The sequence below is a fragment of the Dermacentor variabilis genome, chromosome 1 (genome assembly GCF_050947875.1).
Source record: "Dermacentor variabilis isolate Ectoservices chromosome 1, ASM5094787v1, whole genome shotgun sequence".
Lineage (NCBI taxonomy): Eukaryota > Metazoa > Arthropoda > Arachnida > Ixodida > Ixodidae > Dermacentor > Dermacentor variabilis.
Window position 1 is genome coordinate 103,011,144 of NC_134568.1, and position 22,139 is coordinate 103,033,282.

Genomic DNA, 22,139 nt, shown 5'->3' on the forward strand with positions numbered 1-22,139 from the left:
GGCTTCTAACATACCTTCGCCGATTTCACTGGCGGGCCATGTAGGCTTGTGCATAAAAATAAAAATAATCGGGATGTGCGGTGGTGAAAAGCGTGTCTTGGATGAAGATGCGCGCCTCGGCCAGGCTGCGCGCACTAATCAGTCATGAGATGACAAGAATTGCAGCTTCCGCACAGCTTTTGTGCGAAATAGGAACAGGATTTGCTGATTCAGTAAATAAAAGCACATTGACGTAGTAAGCATTTGTTTGCTTTCTTGATGCCCTCGATAATTTGACATTCGGTTGATTTGGAAATTTTTCACAGTCCCGTGAAATTCTAATTAATGTGGGTTTACTGTATAATACATGAATTTTGACCCTGTTGGTAATAAGACTTGGTAATACACCAATTTTGTTTCAATATCCTGCCACTTTGACCAAGGAATACCTCTTCCACTCTTTCAGGCCTACACATGGAAATGACACAAAAGCTCCGAGGTAGATAACGTGTAAAGAGAGGAAAGTGCATTAAGGAAAAAAACAATTAAATATATCTTTTAAATGCGAATTAGTTCTGCAAGCTGAAAATTCATATCATATTCCTTGCGTCGTCACACTCTTAAAGGGGTCCTGAAACACTTTTCCAACTAACCATAGAGCAACATCACTATTAAATTATGTCGCCTTGCAAGCCTCCTGCCGCAAAACATATTCAAACCCTTCAAGCACAAGTAAGATGTAGTTACTGGACCGATGAGCAGCTTTCTTGCTGCTTTCACTTCCACCAGCGCGCTGGAAGCTGCACAGGAGAGACGGCAAGTGGGCACAAGAGAGCAATGTCATGCTGGCCGCGCATGTTTCGGCGGCGAGATGGCTTGTGGTGGCACTCTGTTGTGATTGGGGTATCTACACTATGCTTTTCATCCCGTAGGCTATGCGCAGTGTATGCAGCAACGTGCAACTGTCATGTGTAGACTGCCATTGCAAATATGAAATGGTTTTTCTGTCTTCTTGAGATTGCAGACAGACATATTTTTCATTTATTTAACACAAAAGATTGGTAATTGTATTACCGAGAATGTTCTTGCGATCACGAAATCAGCCACTAGCTGTTGTGGGCTCCGCTGGTTGCGATGCACCTCACAACATTGTGAAGGAGAGAGCAAACAATTTTTCACTGCTTTTGACAAGAGATTGTAAATTCCCTGCTGTATGCAGTGCAATTGTATTTGGGTCGCTTGTTCACAGGAGCCTCATTAACAGATCGGCAACATTTTCTTACTATGTTTAAAAGTGTTTCAGGGCCCCTTTACATTGAAATAGACAACAGCAACATATCAAAATAATTTAAATACAGGTTCCATGAGTTTCAGAAATGTACAGTCAAAATACAGTCAAATGCCTTTATAACGAAGTGCTCAGGGCTTCCAAAATCCTTCATTGTAAAAGCCGCACACCATACCATAAAGCAGGCAGAGTATGTTCAACAAAAGAAAACCTTTATGTAACTTAAAATTGCCGAAATAAGTTGCCAATTTCTTTGTGCACACTTTGACAATGTGAAGATGCAGCCAACCTTATTGCACGGATGTTCACAGCATGCTCCCCAGTGAAATGCAGAAGCTATGCAAAGTAAAGCTGCACATCGTCGAATTCCGCTATCGGCTTTCTTGCTGTCAAAATTCTTTATTCACTTACAGGATGTTCATCACTGTTGCCTATATTGACGTTCACGTCCTTTCCATCCCATATGGCTTGGAAAACATTGTCAATTACGATTACATCATCATGTAGTCATCAAATGCAATGTATTAGTCATCCTTTGCAACCAATGATGTGTTACAACAAGCAGTGTAGAAGTTGTGATTTCAGGAGGAGTGCAGTCGCACTAGTTCTGACATCGGCATGCTCGTCAAGTGCATCGCTGGCGCTGCTGTTATAGCGCCAGCGCAGAGGATACTGGAGTGCTGTGGCAGCACCACTACATGGCGTTCGTTATAAAGCAACAAATCGGCCATCGGGGGCACCTAAATTACTTCATTGTCCACTGTCCAGATCATTTTGCAAGCATCCAGCTACACGGCAACTTTCAAGCCAACATACGCGCCAGTCAGGCGGAGTTGGTGCACAGCGTCAAGCTTGACAGACTTTCGGAAACTACCAGGCCATACCTGCCGCACAGCAGACTAACTACGGTGCACAACCTTTCTTCACACAGTGTCGACCCAGCCGAGGCCTCGATCCTGGAGCTAGGTCTGAATTTCAATGTTGCACCTGCACCTGACGTCACAAAGGTTGTGTAGGCGGTGGAGTGCGCAGTTAACCAAGTTGACCCGTCCTGCCGTGATAAGGCGCGCACCCGTGCTACTGGTGTCCTTTCCGGTCCGCACCTGCGTAAGTTTGTTTCCCCTCTTTCTGCTGAGGAACGAAAAGCTGTAAAGCGACTTCAGGCGAACACTGGAATCGTGATTCTTCCCGCTGACCAGGGGAATGCAACAGTGCTAATTGACACGGCTGTCTACAAAAACAAGATGTTGACCCTGCTGAATGACCAGGACACTTACGTCCGGCTCACTTGGGACCTGACCTTGAAGGTTCAGAGGGTCATCTGCATGTCGGAAACAGTGTAGTTGCATAAAGTTAAAACGGACTTCTAGGCTCTCCTGGCTGACGTGTACCGCTTCGTAGCTCCCGAGCACAAGTCTTTGTATATTAAGCTTTTCTGTCATAACTGTGCTGCACGTGCACTTTATGGCTTGCCGAAGGTTCACAAGCCTAACGTACCCCTGCATCCAATCGTTGACTACACCCACTCCCCTCTCGACAAATTGTCCGCACACCTGCACCAGCTTCTGGCTCCACTCATCGGGAAGAGCTCCACGCATGTGAGCAACTCCTGCGACTTTATTGAAAAAGTTCGTGACGTGTCTCTAGACGACGACAAGGTGATGGTTTCGTTCGACGTGGTGTCGCTGTTTACCTCAATTCCGAATGACATGGCTGCGGAAGCACGCACTTCTGCTTTAGAATCTGACAGGACTTTGCCAGACAGGTCACCCATTGACGTTCCCAACCTCAAGAGGCTCCTCTGTTTTTGCCTTGGAAACACGTACTTCTGTTTCGACAAGGTGTTCTACAGGCAAGTGCACGGTACGGCAATGGGTGCATCCGTCTCTGTTGCTGCTGCCAATCTTACGATGGAGTGTTTGGAAAGTCGTGCTCTCGCGCCTTTCGGTCCTAGGCCAAAAGTTTTTCTGCGCTATGTGGACGATTGTTTTTGTGTTATTCGGCACAGTGCTTTGGCTTCGTTCACTGCACACCTAAACAGTCAGGAAAAGGCCATCCAATTTACAGTTGAGACAGAGGTCAACAACAGACTCCTTTTTTTAGACATACTTATCACCAGACACGATGGACTGCTCTCGTTCAGCATATACCATAAGGATACTCACACTGGCCGCTACCTGAACTTTCAATCCGTTCATCCCGACACTCACAAAAGGTCGGTTGCTGCCTCCCTGCTCAACCGTGCGAACCGCATTTGCACTGCAGCAGAAAGTTGTTCCACATGCGAGAAAATCTCAACAAGCGGCTATCCCACGTCTTCTTTGAGTGCTGTGGAATGCCGCCTGTCCAATTCAGTCGGTCCGGCTAATCCCCGACCAAGAAGGCGTGCTGCCGTACCCTACGTTCCAGGGATAAGTGAAACCTTGTCTCGCATTCTGCGCAGTTATGACGTTGAGGTGGCGCACGTGCCCGTGTGTAAGCTGAGGCAAGCACTCGTCGGCGGTAAGGACAGGCTTTCGAGAGAATCGTTTCCCGGCGTAGTCTATAAGATACCCTGCGCAGATTGCGACTACGCATACATTGGTGAATCGGGCAACTTCAAGCAGAGACTGAGGCAGCGTCAGAAAGATGTTGAAAAGAAGCGTACAGTTTCGAATGCCCTTGCCGAGCGCACGGATGCAATGGGCCACAAGATTGACTGGGATCGCTCGAGAGTTATCGGCCAAGGAAGAAACCTGAAATCGCGGCTGTATCTGGAATCGCTGGAGATACAAGAAACATGTCGCACGCTCAAGCGAAATGAGGGAACCCCCCCCCCTCTTATACCTGCTGCTAACGTCATATTCTGAAGTATACATAAGCTTTCATTAACGTTCCTTCCTCCCATTGTGAACAAGGCTTCCGTAGGGAAGTCGAAACGTCTTTTAGATTTAATCCTTTTTTAGTACTTCTTTTGGTCGTTGTCCGTAGTTTTATTGCTTCAGGCAAATTCATTGTAGTGATGTTCATTGTACAGGCATTCACAATACGTATAAAATATGGGAATTTGATGGGGACATAATTAATCTTTCGTTATATGTCATTTCACTGTAAAGGGATTCGTTGTAGAGCCGTTTGACTGTATTCTGTTTCAGATGCAGCGTAGCATGGAGACGTCTAGGCATTTCAGAACCTCCACCTATGTAACTCATTACTTGTACAAACAACAAAAGAAAAGCGCCAGCAGTTGCTCAGATATTTATCTCATTGCACTTTTTTTCTGACGCAGATAGCTATGCAAAATAGCCATTTTTGTGGTACAGGTCAAAAGTGTCCCTGTAGGTATGCATTTTTGGTGCTTCCAATTTTTAGGTGCATTCTTGATATGCTGTTTGAGTTTCCCAAAAAACTATTGAAAAATGGAACATGTTTATAGAAGCAGTATTGTTGATGGATCTGTACTGTTGGTAACTGGCATAAGAGATATCAAATACTCAAGAAGCCAGACTTCATTCATAATGTTTTGTTAGAATGCACCTTTCTACATCAGTCTCAAAATTTTGCATTTTACCTAATGAACTTACGAAATTATTACAAAAGTGGGCTGAACATTTGCAGGTCTTGAGCAGTGCCGGTGGGCTGGTAGGTGTCAGGTAGTCCCTGCTGGAGAAGGCATGACACTGTACTTGGACGGTGCGCACACAGAGGAGTCTGTGCATTACTGTGTACGCTGGTGGCGGGAAGCTGCAGCCACTGAACAATGCACCTTGGGCCCAAGGATTCAGATTCGCCGTGTGCTTCTATTCAACTGCATGGGGGACCGGCGGCCCGAGGTTCTGCTCTCCTATTTAGCAGAGGAACCCTTTCATGTAGCTATCTTCACTCCTAATCGCATCACCATAAACAAGAGCCCATACTCGGACCAAAGTGACTTTACTGTGGAGAAGTGCACAGAGATGGCTAGATGCAAATCTAACATGCGCATCTGGTGTCACTTGCTGTCAAGTCTGCAAGAAGAAGAGATGCTTGGTGTTGGCAGCCCTACCTGTCCACCAAGCATCAAGGGAAACCCTGAAGACTCTTGCATTGTCTTTCCCAGCATCTCGGATGTCATGACCTGGCTCCGGGAGCAGCAGATGGCTGCCAGGCAGATGACCCCTTCATGCCACATACAGGTAAACACTAACTGTTTCGTAGTGATGGCTTCTTGTTGCCCTTTATTGAGAAAAGTGTGAAATCAGCAGCATACTTAATTGATCTTGTCTTGCACGTGTCATTCAATGGTGGAACTGTGCACTAGATTTGCTCCAAACTGCTACTACAAGCAAAGCTTGCTACATGCTGTTACAAAATATTCATTTTTGCAATAATTGTGCCCCATGTCTGCTTCAAATATTTTTGATGGCAATGATTGTCAAAACAAAATCAGAGCTTGTGCTTTCCCTGCTTTGTAGCCTACATGCGATTGTGCATCAGTATTTCCCGTTATGAATCTGCCTCCGTAGGTTAAGTCACGAGAACAAATAAAGTGGGGAGCATTGTCCCCTGCCTTATAACTGTGTCAATTCCATTTGGTCAATAACTGGTCAGAGCAGGAAAGCTTGCCCGCAGACAGCAAAGGCATTGACCAGAAGTGGAGGCATCAATTGTGAGCACAAAACAGGAGTGAAAGTGGGGCAATTCTGATGTACATGGAAAAAAGCAACGGACGAAAATCTAATCTGCTTTACTAATTTATATACCTACTCCTTATGTATTACCCATTTTATTAAGGTCTTTAAGGTAATGAAATGAAATCTCCAGGACAAAATCAAATTGGAAAAAAAAGATGCTGAACAGTGCTGAATTCGTAATTCCTGAAAGGATGAAGGCATAACGTTCCTCTGACATCGAGAACAGTGAGACTAGGCCTATTGATTTGCCAGCACCATTGTGAACCAGTTCACGGCAGCACACGAGAAGGTCATAAATTGTCCAGCTCTAGTTCAGCAGTGAAGATGCAACACGACACTTGAAACAAATGGTAAAGTGCAGATGCAATGCAGGCACAGTATGCTTGTACTTCTAATGTGCCCTGTCCACCAAGTTTGAGAGGCAGGGGCAGGGTACACAGCTTAGTGACGGGTCCTGAACTGCAGGTATGGTCGGCTTCAATTTTAAAAAAAGTCAGTTTCCTCAGCAAGGCAAAGCATTGATTGCGATAGCAAATTATTTTACAGCTATATGAAGGAGGTTCATCATACATAAACTGCTGACATCTACAGCATATGGTGCACAGCCATGATGTTATTGCACTTACTTTATACAGAACATCATGGCAATGTCAACAGCAAAAATTTGCCTCGAGTGTCCATATAATTGCTATCTCACTCAAATAGTACAAGCACCGTTTCATTTGTGCCGAAAGCAAAAATGTGCATAATTGTATAAAGGCCTGCAATTGCATGGTCAGTTCTGCCAGTGACCGAAGTAGCCAGTAAATACATGCTATCTCTTCGGATGATTGATAACTGTTCTTAAGCTACGGACAATCAGACAGCATATTTCTAAAAGTAAAGCACACTGTGGGTAAATGTGTGGGCGATTTTCTTCTCATTACAGGGCTATAAAAACAAAAGAAAACCACTAGTGCTGACACATAAACTGAGGCATGTTGTTTAATCCAAAGTAGGGTCTGTTTCATCACAAATAGAGAGCTGAATTGCAGGCTGTGGCAAATACACAAAATATAGTGCACACGTGCATAAACATGCATATATACAACACTCCCAGCATTACACAGCACATGTGCGTAAGTGGGGTTTCAATGTCGCTCGTGCCCATGTGCTGCCCCGTCTGCTGTGTTGGTAGGAATGGTGCAGAGAAATTGTGAACCAGCTCTCCACCTTTTGAAATGAAGAGCAGGGTGCAGCACCTCATGAACTGGTTCAGGCAAATCGAACGGTGTCGATGGAGGGCCAGAAGAAGCTCTTGGAAACAGTTGCAAGCTTGGAGTGTCTCCAAATAAGTAAATTATATACAGGGTGTCCCACGTAACTTGACCCAAAAATTAAAAATATGCAAATGCCACGCAGCTGGACAGAACCAAGGTAATTTTGCTTGCTCTCACTTGGAGATACTAAGAATGTTTTCATTCTGCCTCATTAGATGATTAGTCTTAATTAATTAACCAGCATCTCAAATATTATAATTAAATGAAAAATGTCACTGAGAAAATTGTAGAGCAACATGAAAGACTCCCGACAGCTTTCTGTTGCTTGATAAGTGCTACATAAAAGTGTTTTTCTGAGTGTGAAAGAAGCCCGCAAATGCACGCAATATTGCCGTGCACTTTGCGTGTATTCACGGGCATCTTTCACGCTCGGAAAAACACCTTTGTGTAGCACATATCGAGAAACAGAAAGCTGCATCAGGAATTGCTCTACAATTTTCTCATTGGCACTTTTAATCTAACTATAATATTTCAGAAGTTGATTAATTAAGACTTATCTAATTAGGCAGAATGAAAAAATCTGAGTATCTCCAAGCAACAGCAAACAACATTACATTGGTTCTGCCCAGCTATGTTGCATTTTTGTATTTTTAATGTTTGGTTCAAGTTACGTGGGACAGCCTGTATACTAATGTAGCATGCAGGGCGAGATTCCACCAGCATTTAATTGTCACATGTAATTGTCACTATTGTCACATGGTGAGCTTCAAATTTATGTGGATCATTAAACTTTGTTGTACAATTCTTTTTAACTTCTAAGTTTGCGTGATTTCTGTCTTGATAACTTTGTAAAGCGATTGTAGGAGTTCCAGAGCTTGTGTAGTATTCTTTTTATGTCATTTACTTATCGAAAATGCATCTGTTTTAGGAAAATTGAGTAACTGCCACTGAAACATGCAGGTCAAGAATTATAAAAAAGTTTTCCCCGTTTTTCTTCCGAAACATGTTGATGTCAAAAATCTTTAAAAAACCACAAGCTACATGGTAACTTTCAGGAGCACATTTCATTTCAAGTTTACAGGGAAAATATATCCTGCTGTTTAGAATAAGAGTGCTGGCTTTTGACATGCAATTTATTACTATGATTTTTTTTTTTTCATTTTCAGGTTTTGGTAACTGGAAGCCTTCATCTAATTGGTGGAGTAATGCGCCTACTGGATCCAAAACTTGCATTGCTCTAGTAGTGCAAATCAGAAGTCAGTAGCAAATCTTTAGCTGCAAGAAACTGTACAAGCATAGCATTTCCTTTAGAAGAGGGCAAATTTTATGAATTGCATTTCTTACCTTCTATACAACACCAAAGGTATTGGTATACCTTGTACCATGAATGCATTTACTGGTACTTACTGAAAGGTATCTACTTTTAACTTACATTGTCAATAGTATTACCACTATGCGACAGTTTTAACATGAACTTGTGCCTTTATGAAGCTCTAGTTCAGTTGACATGTCTGTAAGCATTGTTAGCTGTCTGCTGAGTACTGCATTAAAAAAAAATGTTACTTCTTGTAGCCCCAAGTAGCCTTTCATATTGTAGCATTGACAAATAACATCTATAGCCATTGTAGCTAGTGATGTCGTTAATGCACACACCTTGACCCGATCATTAAATGGTGCATTTAAACTATTATCTAGCGCAAACTTTTCCAAGTTTGTCTTTTTACGGCAAAGTATATAGGGCTGGTACAAACAAGGACAAGAGGCCCGCCGTGGTGGCATAGTGGCTTTGGCATTGCGCTGCTAAGCCCGAGGGCGTGGGATCAAATCCCGGCCGCGGCATCTGCATTTTGATGGGAGGAAACGCAAAAATGCCCATGTACCATGCATTGGGTGCATGTCAATGAACTCCAGGTGGTCAAAAAATCCGGAGTCCCCCCAGTGGTGTTCGTCATAATCATATCGTGGTTTTGCCATAAAATCAGCTTTATTGTCCGGCTAATGTGAATTTCAGTTAGTTGGGCTATCCTTAGCATGTGCCCCAAAAGGTTTCAGCACTACATTAAGTCATTTTATTTCGACTTCAGATGTTTTGAACCACTTTTGCATTTTTCCCAAGGATTTATATACTCAGAGTAGACTGCACTGAAGGGTAAATAGGCCTTGTTGAAAAATTGCAGGAAAATCATAATTTTGAATACTGTGCTTTTGGTATCTTTAGGCTCGAAGGCCATATATTCATTTATTGTACAGTTAGATGCTCACCCCAAACGAATGTACATGAAGTATAAGAAGAGAAGGATGCATAGAAGAGCAGGCAGGTCAACCAGAGGTAGTTCGGCATGCATATAAAAGTCCGAACATAAGATTAGGGCTACTTTGGTCTCATTAGATATTTGCATTTGTGTTCTACTGTTGCATATACTCGTGTGAGGGCCACACCTCCACTTTGGAGTGCAAAATTTTTTAAAACAATTCAAAACGTGCCGCCGGAAAGCAAAGTTAGTTCTGTTGCTGCTAGATTGTTGCTTTTCTGTCGATGCCACTCTGCCATTGTTTCTTTGTGTGGCACGTTGTCTCGGCTGTGTTGGCAGTGTTTCCAGTCAGATCAATGGCATTTTGCCTCTAGAGAAGGGAACCTCGTTTCGGCCAGCGCTGGTCAGGGATGATGGGCCAGCATCAGAGGTCTTTTACTGCAGCATTATGTAATTTGCATCTCTCTTACCCTCTGCTTCAGTTGTGGAAACAGTACGAACCTTTAACGGGCCGTCATAGGCCTGATTCGTGCGAGGGCCACACTCAGCCAAGATTATAAAAAAAAAAGTGCGGTGCTTACACAAGTATATACGATAAATGCCACCTGCTACAACAGCATACATTGCGCCATTCTCACTATATTATGATGCATGGTCATGCATCCTGGTGTAGCTACCTACACATGTGATCCAAGAAGCGTAACAAAGCTTAGCAGTGAGGCGTGTGTGCAACCCGTGGCATTTAAAACTGTTCTTAAGTTTCAGACACATTCTTCCTCATTTCTTAAAGAGAATTCATTTTTACACAGACAAAACAAGCTAAAGCTGTATTATTAACAGTGTATGAGCTTACTGTGAAACTCGTGCAACAGGTGCGGCAAATTGGTAGAACTGGATGGTGAAAAGAAAGAATGCAGAGGGCAAAAAAAAAAAAAGGCAGAATGCAGTGTTCGTTTCTTGCCTTTGTCATACTGTGTTAGAAGTCATGCATTTAGCTGCTCCAACTTTAAGTAAAGGCTAAAAGTGAGTTCTTTCTTTCAAATTGGAAGACAGGATAGATATTTGGTGCAATTGCATGTAGCTGTGCAAATTTAAGTATGACACTTGTGGAAATACATAGTGCTGATAAGTCACTGAACCTCTTATAGCAGAACTTAGTTCCTTGGGCACAGAAAATATGACAAAATAGCATTACATGGCTTAACTGGCACATTCTGATGCCAGCAGGTGCTAGCAGGCAAGAACAATGGCAGACCAGGTCTTTGAAGCCAAATGTGCTAAAAAAATGTATGAGAAGAACCCCCAGGTGTAAGACAATGACACTGATGGCCATTAGGAACACTGTCTATCATATTCACAAAGCTACACCAATGTTAAAGGATAGTGCATCATGAAGGTGTAACGAGTGGGGCAAACTTTTGCCCGTTGCCCTGAACCCAATTGCCACAGAGATAAAATTTAGTGTAAATGGGTGAAACACAATGGAAAATCTCGGTGCAAAGTGCGGTTGGGCCAAATACAGCTTTTGTAAAAAAAAAAAAAAAAATTTCAAATTTTAATACGTGATACGGCCACTATCAGCTATGCTTTCCAATGCCCCATTACTGCAGGTTTGTATTTTGTGGAAAGGGGAGGGGGCAATGTGGACAAAATTTGTTTCTAGTCCAGTTACAAGTGTTGCAAATAATTACTGAGTCCTTATTCTTCTTTTTTCTCTTTTCATGCATCGTAAAACATTCGTAGTTGGGGTCTTCGATGTCCTCGGGGAACTAAAAAAGGCACCCAATTTATATTTTGTGAAAATAAGGGGTGCATTACAGATAATGTGTAGGTCAAGTTCAAAGTGAGGGGGACATTTTCAGAGGGCGAATTAGAAAGTCTTTGCCCCTATTTTTTTAGCCAAATTATGGCTGTAAATGCGAAGTCAGCATATCCATTCCCAGTGGTGGACCTTTCTTGGACCGGCTCCGGTAGCTCTGCGGCACAGTGCTGATGGCAGTTGTGCTTCACACGTGCATGGAATACGAGCAACGAAATGAGATTTGTTTTCTGTGGAGCAAGGGATGAACGCCTATTGAAATCCACAGCGAAATGCAGTCCACGTATGGGCAAAGGTGTCTTGCTTTGAGAAGTGGTCGTGTTGTGAGTTTGCAAAAGGCCATGAAGACTTGCATGACAATGAGCATATGAGGAGGCCACGTGCGTCGCTGGCTGACGACTGTGCTGGGGCAAATTTAGTGCTGCGATGGGACAAGTGTCTCAACCGGTGTGGGGACTATGACTATGTGGAAAAATAGTGTAAGGTACGCAGAATAGTACATATATTTGTAATTACCTGTATGCATCTTATTTTGGCTAATAAAAAATAGGGGCAAGGACTTTCTGATTTGCCGTCGTATACATGCAAGCAATCCAGAGCTTTATGAATGTGTTTTCCAAACAAAATAGGATTTATCCCACTGTCCTGGAAAAACTGTGAACGCAACCAAGATCAAAGCAAGCAAAAATGGTGGGCGATGGGGGAAGTCTGGTTTACGGCTGATACATCAAATTTGCTGTCCTTTACTGTGCCATGTGTATGTGTGTGTGATTTGTTGTCTTTGCTTCTTACTTAGCCTTTAATCATTGTTACTTTTTATCGTAGTTAGTTTTCTGTGGCACAGGGATCTGCCCGATTGTTTGTACCCCCTCCTCTCATTGTAATGGCCGGAAAGGTGTTGTGGGTGTCGAATAAGTAAACAAAAGGTAATATACTTGGGCACAGCTACTGCAGAGATAGCCTATTTAGGAACAAGTGGCTAGGGTAAAATCACGATTTTAGGTCTGTTGCAAAAACAGGCAAAACAAGGTGACAGCAAAATAAACTCAAGAATGTGCAGTAAACAGCGTCTTGCTACGATGGCAGTGGCTCATCAACCTGCAAGCCACTGGGCAGGTTCAGTGCAACATTTGGGGATTACTGCAATATTTTGCTCGCGGTTCAATGTAATCCTTTCTTGCAGGTAACTCTTTACAAATGCTGAATATTCAATTTCAATGACAAGGCAATTAAATGAAATGAAAATTCTGAACAGGAGTGTTCAATTGGATGATTTTCCAGATAACACCTTGAAATTCCTTCTAGGCTTGCACGTATAAAAAATCACACAGAAGGATAAGCAGAACATGATTTATAAACGCATGGCAAGAACAGCCAGTAAGCACTTTATTTGACTGTAAGCCACAGTGGCAGCCAGCAAACATTTCTTATGAAAATAGAAACTAGGACACCTATGGGCCATTGACCAAAATTGCATTGGCAGCTGAAACATCACAAGAATTAGGCTATCCCTGGTAAGGATAAGCTATACTTATTATTTACAAAAAGAATAAGAGGCACGGGTACAGAAAGGAGCAGGGAGTGGCACCCATAAATACAAGCTATTTACAGCAGTGTACACTGGGCCACCTGCCTTTTTGACTAGGCTCTGTGCACAATGAAGTGGTCAGCCTGGGAAATTGCAGACCAAAAACCACATCTTAATGTTCTCAGTGGCACAATTTAGAAAGACTTGATATGTGTCCACATAGGCGTACATGTGCACGTCAGGAGATAAATTAGTATTAAACTACTGTCGTTCACATACAGAGTCAAAAAGCACCTGTCCAGCACATCACATGAGCTTGTCACTAAGCCTTCTCATAAAGCAACTTCACAGGGTCCTGGACTTTGCTCTTCAGGTTCTTCATCCTGCAAAGAGCATTTCACATGGGAACACTGAAGATACTCACAATCAATCTGGCCATGTATAGTGGGGATGAAATGAGTATGAAAAACAGCACAGAGCAGGGAAAGGAATGAACTCCATGGTAAGAAAATGTACATGGCTCTGTGATGAGATTTAGTAATTAACAAGTGCCAAACAAACAATGAATGAAAATTAAATTAGGAACTGTGCCAGTTCACATGCGGTTCTCCTTTAAAGTGGTTCATGCACCATGCACACCTTTCAATACCTCCGTCTCGCACAAGAACATTTGCCGAGAAATTCTGTGGCAATTGAGTGCTCTCGGTATGCAGCGTGTACGATACTGTGTGCAACAAAGGGCCAATGTGTTACAGTCCTTGGGGCACTGTATTTGTGCATCAAATTTACTGTTGTCCGCTCTGCTTGGCTAACTGCAGAAGTACCACAGATTCAGCCTTTTGTGTTCTTCACTTCATTTAAATACTGGCTAGCCACAAGTTTTGCTGCTAGACTTGAGACATGCATCTTTAGACTTTCCATGTGTGCTCTGCCAGTGCCATAGCTTTATTTACATTTTGAGCATTTGTCATGCTACTGTAGACAAAACGCCAAAGCAAAAGACAAACTGGTCATAAATATGAGTGGTGAAAACCATTTAAATTGCACCCAAAAAAATGTTTGCATAGAATGTATGAATATGTTGATGAATTGTACATGTAGTAAAAAGATTAATGTTTAACAGTTGATTAATGTTTTACCAGTGCAAGTTATTTCATATTAGCATGGAAAGACTGCTGGTTAGCTCTTCAAGATTTCAATAATGTGCATCTGAAATGTCCAGTCAATCAGTGCAGCAACACGAGCTAAATACACAAACAAAAAGAGCCCCCCTCCCCCAGCAGCGCTTGACAGAGTGTTTCACGTGAAAGTGCAGCACTGGTATCCATAAAATACATTTAGCAACGATAATTTCTACGCTGTGAAATTTTTCTAGCTTGTTATTTGAGCTGCATTTGAAAGCAGTCTTTAGACCCCAAAATTTTTACAGCCTGAATATGATGTCCTTCCAGACGTCGATTGGATGATAGACAGTGAGGAATGATCACTGATTACTATTTATGGCACCTATTAGTTGTATCTGTTGTTAATATATTTGCTTTTACATCGGAGGGAACAAAACTTCTCTAGTCAAGTTTGCATTGGGAGACTACCAACATTACCAAACTGGCTTGGCCTCTTCTTCAGAGGTAATTACTTGGGCGGTTACTGCTGAAATTGCACCCTTCAACAAGACCACTTCTGCCAAGGGTCATTGCAATTTTAGAGGACAGCATTTGAGAGCTATTCGAATTTTTTCAAAACTTCCCACAAGGCATCCTCACAGCCTGACAAAAGCAGACAATGCAACAACTTGCAACCTTAGACAAAAGCCAACAACTGTCATTCATCTTTTGGCTGACAAAGGAAGTTCTACTGTTGTGCTTAACAAAATAAAAGGAAGATCCCAAATCTTCTTGACAGCCCATCATCAGAAACTGACACTAACACCAAAAGTACAGAAACTAAAGTGTATGGTGATTACCCTACCCTCAAGACTCTTACCTGCAACTTGTGCAGAAATGGGTCTGCTCCAGGTTTCTATAGGCTTCCCTGTATTCACAAACTCTACATTCCTTTCCGGACTATTGTGAATTTCCCAACATTCCTTAATGTACTATAAAACTATTAAGTGGAAATAATCACTGATGAGGACCTTGTTCGTTACGTTTGCAGTTACCGCTGCCCAAGCCATCGTGAAGCGGAATAAGCAGCTGAACAAAAAAACCAAGCTCAGTACTGCTCAACTGTCATGTTTACTGGAATTGAGCCTTAATACTGCACATACTTGTTCCAGTGACATTTCTACAAGCAGTTTAGTGGAACCAGAATGGGTGCAGCTGTCTGACAGCCACAAGCCTCACCAGTGGAATGATAAAAGCAATGGCTGCGGAAGGCATTATTCATTAGATATTTTGACGATTGCCTTTGCATCATGAAGTCTGTAGTGGATAGTTTTCTAGCCCACTCCCATTCCACAGGCAAGGCCTTCCAGTTAACTGAGGAACATGAATAGCTTGCCTTTCTTCAATGTCTTGGGGAAGTGACAAATAGAGTAAATTACCTTTGTGGTATGCCAAAAAACTATGCACACTGGCCCGTACCTTCTTAACTCAAAACACCTGATGATTCACAAGGGTTCAGCGGTTTTAACATGTCTGTCCTGCACATAGAAGCATCTGCAGCTTGGACGAAAAGGCTGTAATTGCAGACCTCTAAAAGAGTGGTTATTCAGCAAACATTAGTTGCTGCATAGTGTGATGATGCAGCTGTTCATCCTCCTCTGTTGATCCTTCCTTCAGCTATAACAATGAGTAGCTCACCCTCATTACTCTATGAAGATTGCTTTATAAAGGTCTCATTGCTGCCTGAACATTGTTTACATCAGCAGGTAAGCTGAACACAGTCGTTCATGGCAATGAAGACCTGCACATGCTTTGCAAGACATTGGCACCACTGTTGCTGCTCCCATGCCGACATTACAAGCAGCAAGTGCAAAATGGCCACTAGAAGTCATCCATTCGAGGGCACGGATCATGATTGTGCACACCAACCTTTAAAATTGTTTGCAGAAAAACTACACAACACCGAGCTGTGTGGTTTGGTGCGAAAGAGCAATAAATAATGTATAAAAATTTCATTAAAACAAGTGCAAAAAAAAAAAATAATAATAAACGCAAGAGTTGCCCTTTGCAACAAGTCTTGTGACCATTTCAAAAGGAGGCCAAATTGCACCTCGTAACACGGCTGGAGACATTTTCACCCTTTAGTTTCACCCAACCTGCCAGATGTCTGGCAAAGATGTTAACTGTAGAGTAGAAAAGCGGGTGAGTTAGAAACTCCATTTTTTCACAGTGCACAAACTACCATAGATAATAGAAAAAGGACAGGACAAGTGCTGGTCTAACAAAAGAAATAATTAGAAGCAACAGACTATATAAACATTGAGAAGTAATTACTGTAAAATATCATGGAAGCATCTACCCCACTTTCACTAAAAATTGGGTCTGGATATCTAGATATGGCGCTTGTCTGGTCGAAGCAGTAAAATCCATGATGGTGGCCAACAAAAAATTCTGAGGCAGGCCTACAGTGGCTACAAAATCGAAGAAAGCATGTTTATTTTCAAATGGTAAATGATGGGGGTACACTAGCGCCTTCTCATCGTCACTGAATCCAGCAAACAATTCTTCTGAGTCGGTGCAGAATAGGAGGTCAATGTGTTCGTCACAGACACTCATGCAACTTGGACAGACCATAGGCTCTCCGCTGCCTGCCAGTCAGTTATGCAAGTGCCTGTCCTTGTTGCCATCTAATGCAACACTGATCCCACACCCCTTGAAGGATTGCGTGACCATCTCTTCAGACACAGCAGTCCAAGCCGTCGATACAAAGTTCGCCACGTCTTGGCGCGAAGGCTTCTGGAGGTTCCCTTTAGGAGTCTTCTCTCCCTCTGTCATGAACTGAGCCCATTACATGTGGAGGAAGCCCTTGAATGACTTATTCCAGTAGATGTTCGTAAACTGCAGGATTCCTGTACACCCTCCTGGAATGTACACGATGTCGGTATTGGTGGCTTCTGCTGCACTGACAACAGCCTTCGTTTTGAAGGCCGTTGTTCTGTAGGTAACTATTTCAGCTGATGCTGGCGCTTTGGAGGAGGTAGGTGCTTAACATATAATTTTCAGAATTCTGAAGTTTTGGAAATGTTAATACTGGGTGCCTGTGCGAAACTGGGCGCGTCCGCAATATTTTACGGTATGTGGATCACGTGTATGACAGAAGTCACGCAATCACAAATAATCAATAAAAGCAATCTTGTCTGTTGCCAAAAGGCTGTGAGATGGAGTGATCATGCACTCAGAACCAAACCTTGAAATCTTTGTTGCTTCAATTATTAACCTTGTTTGTTCATATTTTTCACTTGCGACCACAAAGAACCTTCAGAAAAGGGGATCTATTCCATGCATGCTAAAATGCAATACAAGCCAACCACCACAACTTCTAAATTAGTGAAATTTCCTCTTTATATACGCTTGCTGCAGGAAAAAGGTATCGGGTGAATCATAACCTCTCTGCAATTCACAAACTGAATTCTTTCTGCACCACTTTTTACAAACCGCCTAATTTATGTCAGGTAGTGGAGCACTGATTTTAGAAGTCTCTGCCAACTTTCCATAGAGCTGAAAATGAACACTTTAGCCATGCAATAATATACTAGCCTTCTTTAAGTTACGGCAGGGCCGACAGAGGGAAATGAAGACATCCACTCAATCGTAGCAATTGCTACAAGGGAAACCCATACGGGTTCCTCGAAAGAAAATCCTCACAGTTGAACAATTCATCCTGGTCTGGGACTGGGGCCCGGGACCACCGCCTTTCAGGGGCAGCTGCTCTACCATCTGAGCTAGCCAGGCACCTAGCAGATGGCAGGGCGAAGTCAAACTTATTACCAACTCAAAGCAAAGGCAAGAGTCTGACATAATAGTTCTGCAGAAACCTTCACCTTGCAGGTTTCCGCAGAACTATTACTATTTTTGTGACCAGCAAGCACACTTGTGTGCTTGCTGGTCCCAAAACTGTTTGTCTGTCTCACAGTCTCACACTATTTGTGAGAAATGTGAAACAGCTAAATGGAAATCGTACTGCAATCTACTTAACTGCGTCATAACTTTTTTGCTCCATTTGTAGCATGTGAAACAATTCGTACATTCGCTCTGACACCACAAATGATGTCTTTTCGCTGTTTTTCTGCTCAGCTAAAACATCCAATGTAACAATATAGTTGCCAAATGATTTTCGAAACCCAGAGGTAAAAATAGAACCATCTTAAAAAATTTGTGCAATCCAAGAAACAAACTAATGGGAAAACATAATTTCATTGTGCTGTACTTTACCAGTAGCCAGAAAGCACGTAAATGTACATTTGCTGATGTGTGACAGTTATCTACTCGATTTTTTTTTTTTGCATTTGTGCTTTCGTGTTCGTCTGATGCAAATTGTTGCAATGCTGTGAAGAATGTAGTATTGGTGGAGCACTACAAGTGATCTGACCGCATCATCAGCAGTTTGGCAGTTCACAAATTTTGTTGTGAGCTTGTACTGATATTGCAAGCTACCAGGAGAATTGTGGTTACTTCCATGATGTCCAAAATATCGGACAAATTATTGCGTGGCTTTCAAAATTTTCCATCACCATTGTACATCAATTCTATCAAACATGCAGTGGTGTTTTGGCAAAGTCCAGATGAGTGAGCATGTCAGAAGAACCAATCAGCCACTGCACAGGCATGGCTGTTATAAAGCATTCTTGAAGGAGGCAGCACGAAAGCACTTACTAAATGAACATTAACACAACAAATTTAAAGAGGCCCTAAAACACTTTTCTAACTAATAATAGAATGGCCTTACTATTAAAGGATGTCACCTCATGAATCTCCTGCCACAAAAATGTTTCAAATCCTTTAAGTATAAGTGGCTTTCTCTCTCCTTTAATCTCCATTAACACTGGAAGCTACACAGGGCAGATGACAAAGGGGGTGAATAAAGGGGCGAGGCTCTGCCCAAAAGTTGAGCACCTCACCGGCAAAAGGGCTCATTAGAGCATCCCGTGGTGGCCACGGCTTCAACTTTACATAGCACGCCACTATGCACAACTGTTGTGTGTAGACAGACAGTGCAAAGATGAAATGATCTGGTGGGCAATGAAGCCCACCAATAGCCGTTGGTGGGCTTCATTGCTTGCCATATGACATTGTGAAGGTGAGAGCAGGCAATCTTTAAGCATTTTTGGCACGAGATAGTAAATTCCCTGATGCATGCAGTACAATAATACAGTTGAAAGTCGATTTAACGAAGTGATGACCACGCTCAAATTATTTCGTTAAATTGGGTAGTTCAGAAAATCGAGTAAGGGATTTTTCAGTCCTTCGAAATCTAAAATTGTAATGCAGCGACACCTAAAAGGTACCGTGGCATTGTATTTGCCGCTAACCCACTCCTGCAAGTGCAAAAAGTCTGTGAGAGTGGCCTAACTACTGCGGCCCCAAGCGCCATCTGGCACGTAAGAACGCTAGCAACTGCCGAATCTGTTGTTAAGTGCATGGGTGCGGCATGCAGCCTCGTCAAAATGAAGTTAGGGCCATGACTAGGGTGCCTAGATGTTTTAACACGATAGCATTAGAGTGCACACTCAAACAAAAACCCATATGCGTCAAAATTAGAAGGAAATCAAAGCTTTTTTTCTTCATTTATTTCTAAAAAAGTTTCACCAAATTGGGTTTAATGCAAGCTAGTTTCGTTAATTCGGGATGATGACAACATTGAACCTTATGGGTACTTGCCGGGGAATGGAAATTTCTTCGTTAGATTGATAATGTCGTTAGATTGAGTTTTAACTGTATTGGGCGAGTGCTTTGGGAAAGCTGCTGCTGCGGACTCCTACTGTTCTCGTTCGTGCATGCCTCGCGTCTTGTTCACACGCAATCCAGTGGCTGGAAAATGCATCATACATTCACAGTTTTGCGATAGAACGAACTTTGGTGCCAAGAAATCATGTTTTCCAGGAACGTATTAACTGGAAAACAGCAACATAACTACATTGGGTCATTTCTTGCATTCTCAATCACAAACTTTGGCACCAGGAAATCGTATGAAACTGGATCGTATCAAGAAGGTTTTATAGTATATGGAGTGGAATACTTTTTACATTCATAAATAATGAAGCTTCCGATAGTTTTTTTAATGAGACAGAATTCCTTAGACAATTCACGCACTTTCCAGGGGCTATCTTTGTTTGTATGTATCTAACCATTTTCCCGCCTACCTAGGTCACTGGGTAGTCTGGTCGAACGGTTAGCGCATCGGGCTGTGCTGAGGTAACAGGGTTCGAAACCAACCACCGGATTAACTCTGGGCACTGAGTATGGGCCAATGTGTACATACGTGCATCTCTTTAATAAAGCTCTTTCACACTGACATGGGTCACTGTAGATGCGGGACTGGGTAGGCATCGCTGTTCAAAGAAACCCTTTCACGCCGACTTTGAGTGCTGGGTATGTGCCTCTCAGCCTGTGCTGGTCTTAAATGAACCTCTTTGATGCCAGCCAGCTTGGGTCACTAGGTATGTGCGAGTAGGCATGTGCCACTCTTCAATGAACGTCTTTGATGCGAACAGAGGTAACTAGCTATGTGCCACTGGGAATGAGCCACTCTACAATGATGAAAAAAATCCCTTAAACTTGTCCGCTTCTGAGCGGAATCGAACCCACTTCACAAGGCTTCCTCAAGGACTGCAACCCAATGCATAAGCAGGCTTTACCACAAATGCACTGGGCAATGAATGCCTTTTCAATGAATGCCTTTATGCCAATGCTTTAGCGAGCTCCGCCATGAATGCACTGGGTATGTTCCACTCTTCAATGAATATCTCACCAACTTGGGTCACTGAGTATATGTAGCTGAGTGTACGGCAAGTAAGGGAACAATTCCCAGCGTTCGCACGCACTGGCACTTCTCATCTCGGAGGCCACGCGCCGATCTCTCGACACTAGATGGTGCAGCATGTCTAGCATGACGTGTTTCTCAGCATTCACATGCATCGGTGTGCAATGCACTTTGGATGCCACCCAGGCTTCGCAGCATCAGCACTAGATGATGCCTAGTGTTCTTAGGGAAGCATGAAAGAGGTGTCCTATAGGAGTACACACCTCATAACTAATTTTGACGGTGGTAATACATTGTGCGGCTATATTAATTCAATGCTAATGCATTAGTGTTGCCAGTCATCGTAAAATGAGCTCTGCCAATTTTTTATTTTTTTTTCAAAAGAAATAGCTGCCATGATTTTCGTGCTTAGTTACGAAATGCCGGTTGATTTTGGAAAGCTTGTGGTAATGAAAATAGTCAAAAACACACCTAAAACACATGGAAAATTATAAATTTGCACACTATTTTGAACAGTATGGAGGCTTTACTAGTAGGCATTGTTTTCCAGTTTATACCAGGTGTTCATTCTTTATTGGAAACATTTATTAGAAGTCACCTGTGGCACATAGCATAGTCGCATCAGATGGATTACTAGCACGACTAATTGCAGTGTAATAATAGCCAATAAATCTGAAGTGCCTGTAACTTTTCAATCTTGCTCAAGGTACTTGAGCTTTCTCTACACCTGCTTGGAATGAAAGACAATTCTTTTTCCAGGATTTATCAGATATCAATTTCCCCTCCTCATCACTTAGGTCTGGTATTAAATGTCCTCAAAGTCTTAGTGTAGTATCCAGAGGAGCACAACTTCCTCCTATGTATTTTCTCTTTTCTAATGAAGGAATTTTGACGAATATTGAAAATTTGACAGGTGAAATTAAAGGTGGCCTTGTGTGACCTCTTACCAGCTGCCTAGAGTCATGTGCACAAAGTTTCTAACATCTGTAATGGTCTGAGCAGTTGTGAGCAATGCGTGTGGCATCATGCCACCACATCCCTTTCAATAGCTCCTGTTAATTTGAGCATTTATATTGAGGTGCTGAACAGAGTAGCAAAGGTTTCAATAGCGCTAATGCCCTGAGTGAGGCTGTATGTTTTCCCACATAGACTGTGCAGACTTTTGCAAACACGTCACTTCTGGCTTTTGGCTTCCAAGTACCACAGATTTAAAATTGCCATACAATCTCTGGGTTGTCAAGGAGGGGTACACAAAGAATCATCCATACAAACCGATACTGACTGAAGGCTACCATTGTGGAAGTACTAATGACCAACAGCAATAAACACCAATTAATCGAAGTAAGCAGGCATCTCCAAAATCAATAAATCACTTATTGATGTTGAAAAGAAAGGGGGTTAACCGAGGGGCCTGATTTTTATTAGTCATATCATAAGAA

At 42.6% G+C, this 22,139-nt stretch overlaps 2 protein-coding genes across 8 annotated transcripts in view; one reads left to right on the forward strand and one right to left on the reverse strand.

Moving 5' to 3' along the window:
* The window catches only part of LOC142582226 (folylpolyglutamate synthase, mitochondrial-like), a 30,534-nt gene extending 21,785 nt beyond the window's left edge, over positions 1-8,749 (forward strand). The window contains exons 11-12 of the mRNA XM_075691677.1: positions 4,865-5,421; positions 8,345-8,749. Of these exons, the coding sequence (XP_075547792.1) occupies positions 4,865-5,421; positions 8,345-8,419 (632 nt within the window). The 3' untranslated portion in view covers positions 8,420-8,749. The remainder of the gene's footprint in view (positions 1-4,864; positions 5,422-8,344) is intronic.
* A 3,847-nt stretch (positions 8,750-12,596) lies between these two features.
* LOC142582194 (neuropathy target esterase sws-like) overlaps positions 12,597-22,139 on the reverse strand; it is a 198,602-nt gene continuing 189,059 nt past the window's right edge. For 5 of the 7 annotated variants that reach the window (XM_075691657.1, XM_075691651.1, XM_075691641.1 and 2 more), the window contains one exon: positions 16,353-16,801. In XM_075691657.1, coding sequence (XP_075547772.1) covers positions 16,728-16,801 — 74 coding nt within the window. In that variant the 3' untranslated portion in view covers positions 16,353-16,727. Of the gene's footprint in view, positions 13,161-16,352; positions 16,802-22,139 lie in introns of those variants that run through there. The other 2 variants (XM_075691623.1, XM_075691631.1) reach the window with 1 other exon arrangement.